The sequence below is a fragment of the Salvelinus namaycush genome, chromosome 1 (genome assembly GCF_016432855.1).
Source record: "Salvelinus namaycush isolate Seneca chromosome 1, SaNama_1.0, whole genome shotgun sequence".
NCBI lineage: Eukaryota > Metazoa > Chordata > Actinopteri > Salmoniformes > Salmonidae > Salvelinus > Salvelinus namaycush.
The window spans coordinates 40,226,191-40,233,209 of record NC_052307.1 but is presented as its reverse complement, the minus strand read 5'-3'; the positions used below and the strand labels follow the sequence as shown (position 1 = coordinate 40,233,209).

Sequence of the window (7,019 nt, the reverse complement as noted above, 5' to 3'; positions counted from 1 at the left end):
AGTGTAAAATAGATACAATTTCTATACAAAATGCAATACTGATAATTATTCTGAAAGGGTCTGAAGAATAGACATTGCAACGTAAACCGTGAGCCGATTACTTTCAGTCACGTTATTAAATAGCCATCAGTCAATATGCATGCACAACTACACACGTGATGACACATTCTTTGTAGTTTGTTTCTAAACAATGACGACTTAACTAATACCATCCTTCAGTACATTGATCAGGCTTGAAATAAAAACCTTTATTACATGGGTCATGTTCATTTGGCACCAAATGGAAGAAAACTTAAACAGGGAGGGACTTAACTAAAATGTGGGTTTCTTATTGGTTATGTTGCGAAACGTTTTAAAACGCTTTCAGTTGCATGCCCTAATGAACACGCCCATGATGTGAAACAATGGGCAGCATGAGGCGAATCCCAACTGGTGAGCGAATGAGACCTGATGATCATCACTGATGAAGTTATGAAGCTATGCACTTATGAAGTGTAAATAATATAGAAAAATCACAAAGTATTTGTCCATAGTTGTGAGGTTACGATAGTGTTCTTCAGAGCCATATGTAGAGACGATTACTCACATTATTACATCAAAAGGTTCAACATGGTGTCCGTTATTGTCAGTCAAAGTTTGCCAAACTCCCTCTATACAGTATATGGCTCTGGTGTTCTTGATGGCACTGTATGGTATTAGAATTTAAGGCCAGTATGGGACACAAGATGAAGCCTGTCTTCTCAAGGAGCATCAAGGTGTCCCTTGGCTCTTAGTTGGACTATTATTTGTTTCTTTACAGTCTCGTAGGTCCCAGAGGATCGAACAATCATATAGGCAGCAGTTCAGGTGGACTTTCTCCATAACAGTATTTTGCTTGTGGATTTCTGTAGGTATTTTCATGTTGGACACTCTGCATTAGCAAAATGAGAAGGTAAACACAACCATTAGAATGTTTTTCTTACCATCTCTGCATGAAAGCATGTGGGTAGGGTCAGGGAGGTATGCATTTGTTTCATGTACACAACTCAACATACCTGCGATGAAGTCCGACACTTAGCTAAACACAGCTCAAAGTGGTCCTCCACGGCGGTGAAGAGGTTCTGAAAGCCGTCTGCAGCTCTGTTCAGGAAATGCTCTAGTAGAAGTTGCTGAGAGAGAGAGGGCGAGTGAGTGAGTGAGAGAGAGAGAGAGGGGGGAGAGAGAACATCAAAAATAAAGGGACAGTTGGGTGAAGAGATCAGAGAGAGAGAGGTGTAAAGGTCAGATCAAAATCTGGTATTTCTAACATGGATTAGTTATAACTCAACCACTGCAAAAGGTTAAGATGAAAACAATGTAGAGTTGAAGAGTCAAAGGTAAGATAGAGATATGATACCATTGACTGAAAAGTGCATGCATCCAACAGATGTGTATACAAAAGTAGCAAATTCTCATTTGGAACAAACAATTGAGCTATTGGGTGCAGCACAACAAGAGTGCCACAGTTTGAATACCTTATCAGGCTGGAGGCAGCAGGATACACAGTACTCGTAGATGTTACAGCAGCCGTTGGCCAGACAACTTTTACAGATGTATTGTCTAGAGCTCAGAGCGTTGACATTACAGCAACCGTTCACCAGCAGATCCTTCCTCTCACACACATAACCTGGTGGACCATTACATACAATGGATTAGTCAGTGACTTGAATATTGAAGTGGTCTTTCATAATACCTCAATGATAGGGGCTTTTCTTAATTCATCTTTCCTTGAATCCTCTCTCATCAAAACACATTGGAGAAGAAGGTCCGGTGGGAGGAGACAGGATGTAAGGAATTGTGGAAATACAGATTGAGATAAAGCCATTATTTCCTAAGGGATAATGAATGAGTCCAGTTAAGTTAATAACTTACCCAGTTCATCTGTGAGCAATGTCTTGCCCTGAATGGAGTTCCGGCACTGAGTGATCAGCCTGCTACTGTTGCCCAGGTTAAACCTGACCTTCCATGGGATCCGGTGGTCCGGGTCCCTGGCCTCCAACAGGGTGCGATCCCTTATGGTTCTCTCCTCCTGCATAACACAACACAATTCATCTCACACGTCTTGTATAGCCAAAGGGTGGGTATAATTTGTGGAATGTTCCAACAGGAATCTGTTTCAAAAACTTCGTAAATAACAAGGTTGTCAACAAACAACGCATACTAAGTTGTATAGCGGCAGAATAAGATACCAGGTAGGGAGCGGGCTATTTAATTAAGTTTTTCACTCACCACGTTTATTCCGTAAAATATCTGTCCTCACTCTGGTAGCCTATGGACAAACATTAAGAATGAGCTACGTGGTGAGTTGATGCCTATTCGTCAGCTAGCTGAATTGATCATGCTACTTTGTATGCGTTTGTTGGCAACCTTGTAACGTTACTTTACGAAGTTTTTGGAACAGATTCCTGTTAGAACGTTCCACAAATTATACCCACCCGAGCTGGACCTCAGACTGTCTAGGCTAACGTAGGCCTGTACAGACAAAGATCATATCTGTTTTCCAGTTATTTGAGCTAGACATAAATCTGAGATGTCAAAAGTTGTAATACCTGTTTCAGGGTGTTGGTTAAGAAGTAGATCAAAGAAAGTCCAAACACAACACCTAGCACCCAACGTTTTCTTAGTAATCTTCGTAGCACCATGGCATGACCTTAGGAGATCCCAGCGACCACCCAGTCCAGCCAGAGGAATTGAATTGCAGGAATGCTCCAATAACAAGCAAGCTGGATAAACTGTTCAGTAGAGACCTGCAGTTCAACTGGGGTGTCTGGCTATGACAGAGTAACTGTTTGGTCAACACCATAACCGCAAACTAACCCATTTTGCTGGCTAGCTAGCAATGCTAGAAAACGTGGTAGCTGTGAATACATTAACTGTAAAAACTATTTCCGTAGTGCTAGGTAGCTAGCTACAAAGTAAATATTAGCAAGCCGTTTTGGATAAAGACTGCTTTGTTAGCCTGTGAACACACTAACGACACTGGGCTAGCTACTGTACTCATCCAGCTGCTAGAGTTAGCATTAGCTAACGTTAGTAACCTGCTGTAAGACTCATCGCTAACTGGCTATAACTCTAAAAGACAGCTGTTGCTGGCATTCACTTCAGAGAAATGACAGAGAAAGCCTCGGAAATAAACGATTTAAAAAAAAATCTGACGTCCACCATCAGAACATTTTCCAAACTCGGATGTGGAAAAGTGAACGCTAGTTGGTCGATTTACAATTTCACTTACGTCATCACACAGGGAAAACATAGTTGCGAGCCGGGCAGCCGCAGGGGTGTGTGCGACAGGGGAATGATAATTATAAATAAAACGATGATTCAAGTGATCTCAACAATTTCCTTGCAAAAATATGAATTTAGGAAGCAACCATATAAATCTGAAAAATCAGTAAACCATTTACATGTAAATGGTGGTGTGATAGTGCCACAATCTATCTAATCTATCTGCGACTAGCTATAATGTCGCAATAAAAGGCTAGCCAACCATCGATACCCCCCCTGCTGCTTTTTACCGTATTCACTCACTCGTTGCCATCTGTGTGTCTCTCTGCACCCCACCACAAACCTGGATCAAATGGGGATGGACTGGATGTGCCATGCAGAGGAGGTATAGCAGTCACACCGATGGTATGCCCTCAGAAAGGTTCGAGTCTACATTCTAGGACACAGGCCTCTCTGCAGGTTCATCATAACCTGAAATGTCCCACTAAAGAGGAAGGTAGATAAAACATGTTAACTTCAGGAACCAAATTCATTGCAAGGCAATGCAGGAAATAGACTAGACAACAGTCTTTGAACCGTTAAAATATGTAGCTGATCCTCTCTCTGCTCTCCAGGACCCGTAGCCAAACCCTGGGATCATAAAGCAGCCTGGACTAAGGCGTGTTTGACTGCCTGAAGCCTGACTCGCCTACTTCCCCCAGCAGCTCTTCTCCGGCCTGGTTGGGGTCGGGGTTCTCTCTGGGTCCGGCGTGCCCTAAGCTAACTTCCAGGCGGTTCGCCTGGTTCTGGGGACTCCCCAAGACGTCTTCATCCAGATGACCGTCTCCTCCAGGGAGGAAAGAGGTCCACACCACACTGGCCCTACCTCCCCGCCCGTCCTCGCAACTTCATCACCACCAGCCACTCCAACACCGTACCTCCCTCCTGCACTCGGCTGCAGGGGCCATAGAGAGGCATGGGACAGGAAGGTGGTCTCGGAGGAGCCCTCTACACTAGCACCAGCCATATCGGAGCTGAAGTCCATAGTCACCTGGCTGCAGAGGGAATTCCCATTCCTTCTGATCCTCCTAGATAAAGTTTGTTTTCAGCACAAGCTGGGTAAGACTGGTTTTAGATTACAAATAAATTAAAGGGACTCTTATACCAGTGTAGAAACACGAATTACTACTCTGATTTATAATGTTTTTGTTGCCTAGTCACAGTTTTCATACTAAACCATTTTCTAGGCCTAATAGTTTAGTAGTTGCTTTGTAATTGTATAGTCATGGAGTTGGTTGTTTTGTGGAATAAGGAACATTTGGGAAATTGGGAAGTGTCAGATAGTGTGTGTGACTGACTGATAACTCTTTTGTATCTCTCTGGTAGGTATTGCTGTGTGCTGGGATGGCCAGCACATTTCCTTTGCCAATTCAACATTCAAGCACCTGGTGTCGCTACGGGCAATCCTCACATTTTATACAACTTCGATCTGAGACCATAACTCTTATAGTTTTTAGGTTTTTAAATGTATAAACATTTGAGCATATTTCTTGAGTGTTATCTAGTCTACATAAATAGCTAGCTTGAGAATTGGTTCTGGTTCAGCTCGTGAGAATATACATACATTACTGATTAATAATGCATTTGATTATTTACTATTTGTCTGTCTGCATATCAGGAGGAGAGGTCTGTGGTTGTAGCACTGTGGATGATCATGCTCCTGTCTAGAAAAATATTGTATCTCTACTACACATTCAGTGCTGCGGAGTTGTACAACAGGTATGGTAAAACCATGTTTCTTTGGTTGTCTCTTCATATGGCACTATAAAAATGTGACATTGTCAACCACTGAATGTTTAGGCCTATACATTAGGTAAACCGTTTGCTTTTGTTTGACATTGTTGTCTTTGATTTGGTTTTCTTTCTTATCTGTGTGTGTACAGAATGCGTGTGATAAATTATTCATTCATTTTTGTCCTTTATGCTCTAATGTTATTTTCATTGTCTTTAGGCATATGTTACCATGTGACTACGTTTCCTGTGAGTATTGATTTTGTGTTTATTTATAATTTCACCTGTTATCACATTTAGTTTTGTTTTATGAAATTTGAGTTACGTTGTTCATTTTTGTTACTAAATCTTCTGTGGATCAATGATCCCTTGTAACCAATAGAGACTAGACATAATGTATCACGTCTATCCATGATCAAACCTCAACCTGTACAGAACTGAGTCTCATGTCTCATCGCTGCTGTTTTTTTCCCACCTCAGCCTGATGTTTGCAAAGCCCAACATCAACAGCTTTGACTTCTTTGATCTGGGCGATGGGGATCACTGACTTTGTTCTCAAGTACTTCACCATCGGCCTGAAAGGCTTCACCCTGTTTCTGCCCAAGATCCTCCAGGCCTTTAAATCCATGGTAAGAGCCTGTGTGAGTGTGTGTTATATTCATAATGTATTTTCTGGTGTCCTGAGGGTCACAGCTTGTGTGTGTTTTATATTCATTAAAGTTTCACTTATGTCCTGGGGGTCACAATGTGGGAGCGTGTGTGTGTGTGTGTGTGTGTGTGTGTGTGTGTGTGTGTGTGTGTGTGTGTGTGTGTGTGTGTGTGTGTGTGTGTGTGTGTGTGTGTGTGTGTGTGTGTGTGTGTGTGTGTGTGTGTGTGTGTGTGTGTGTGTGTGTTGATTTTGGTGTCTTATCCATGTGAAAGTGTTGTTTATAACATGTTGTGGTCACAGAAAGAGTGTGTATTTGTCATTGTCTGTCATCTGTTGGTGTTCTATCTGCGTGCAGGTTTTGCCCGTTGGGGCCACAGAGTGTATTTTGACTCGGCTGATAACAGGCCAATCAGAGAGTGAGGCTGCTGCCACTGAGCTCATTTCTCCCTGGGGGGGGGGGGGGGGGGGGGGAAGCAGAGGTGAGGTCATCCTTCCCTGGGCCTGAACCATTACTGCTGTGTGTGCTCCCAGCCCTCCTCGGCTGCTGGGGTACCCGCGCCACGCTATCACTAAACCAACCGACCAACCAACCCCCACCTTTCCCACCACCCTCTGCCCCAACCAAACCTTGTCCTGAAACAGGCCCAAGTGGCCCACTTTCAGCCGATGAAGTCATGGCCACACATCAGCCAATCATTCTGCTTCGTGCTTTTGCTTTTGCTTCCATCCACGGAAGGACTGATTTAATGATCTCACAAGCACAATCATGCAAGTCGGCACAAGTGGAGGCCTACAGAAAAAGACAGGCCAGACTCTTGTGCATTGATTTACTGTATACTGTGGTGGGTTGTAAATGTATTTGATTTACTTTGCTCTACTGTTATTTTAACATGGCTTGTTGGCTACATTTTTGGCACTGTCGGTGCACTCCCACTTCAGGGAAATGTATTTTCTAATAACCATGCAGCCACCTGAAGCAAGATTGAATGAAAACATGCTTTTAGCAGCTGATAGGAATTACTTATAACGGTGGCGTACCCAACTGCTGGGTAGGCTTTGATTGGTAGGTTGAGAGGTCAGCATCACTAATGAACAAAAACAAGCAGGAAGTCCCAGAATGCTTTAGAACTGCTGCTGTGGCTCAACGTTTCTGGCTGGAGTGCAGTTTTAGTTTGACATATCAAGTGGTTGTGTGTGTGTGTGTGTAGCCAGGACTAGTGGCAGGAAGGTACAATGAGGAAAGAAGCTGCGGCCTGTGGAGCCTAGGCCAGGGGCCATGCTTAGTCTGGAGCGTGCTGCTTTAAAACTCTTACAGTGTGCTGCTCTTAACCCATAAAAGTCTAAGCCCTGTCAAAGC

The 7,019-nt window shown here is 43.3% G+C and overlaps 1 protein-coding gene and 1 pseudogene across 1 annotated transcript; one reads left to right on the top strand and one right to left on the bottom strand.

Moving 5' to 3' along the window:
- Positions 1-227: 227 nt before the first annotated feature.
- LOC120055301 (SREBP regulating gene protein-like) lies at positions 228-3,240 on the bottom strand. Its single transcript, XM_039003180.1, has 5 exons — positions 2,568-3,240; positions 1,891-2,047; positions 1,494-1,645; positions 1,035-1,148; positions 228-910 (listed from the first exon to the last, which is right to left on the bottom strand). The coding sequence occupies exons 1-5, from the start codon at positions 2,658-2,660 to the stop codon at positions 827-829; spliced, it is 600 nt and encodes a 199-aa protein (XP_038859108.1). The 5' UTR covers positions 2,661-3,240; the 3' UTR covers positions 228-826.
- Positions 3,241-3,617: 377 nt separating this feature from the next.
- LOC120051633 lies at positions 3,618-6,235 on the top strand (annotated as a pseudogene).
- The last annotated feature ends 784 nt before the right edge of the window (positions 6,236-7,019 follow it).

Bases quoted from the DNA above. Each gene is read 5' to 3' on its own strand.
- LOC120055301 (XM_039003180.1), bottom strand. From the start codon at position 2,660: ATGGTGCTACGAAGATTACTAAGAAAACGTTGGGTGCTAGGTGTTGTG. The intron at 2,048-2,567 runs GTATTACAACTT...TGTGTTATGCAG, and splicing joins TAACCAACACCCTGAAACAG to GAGGAGAGAACCATAAGGGA. The intron at 1,149-1,493 runs GTATTCAAACTG...TCTCTCTCTCAG, and splicing joins GCTGCCTCCAGCCTGATAAG to CAACTTCTACTAGAGCATTT.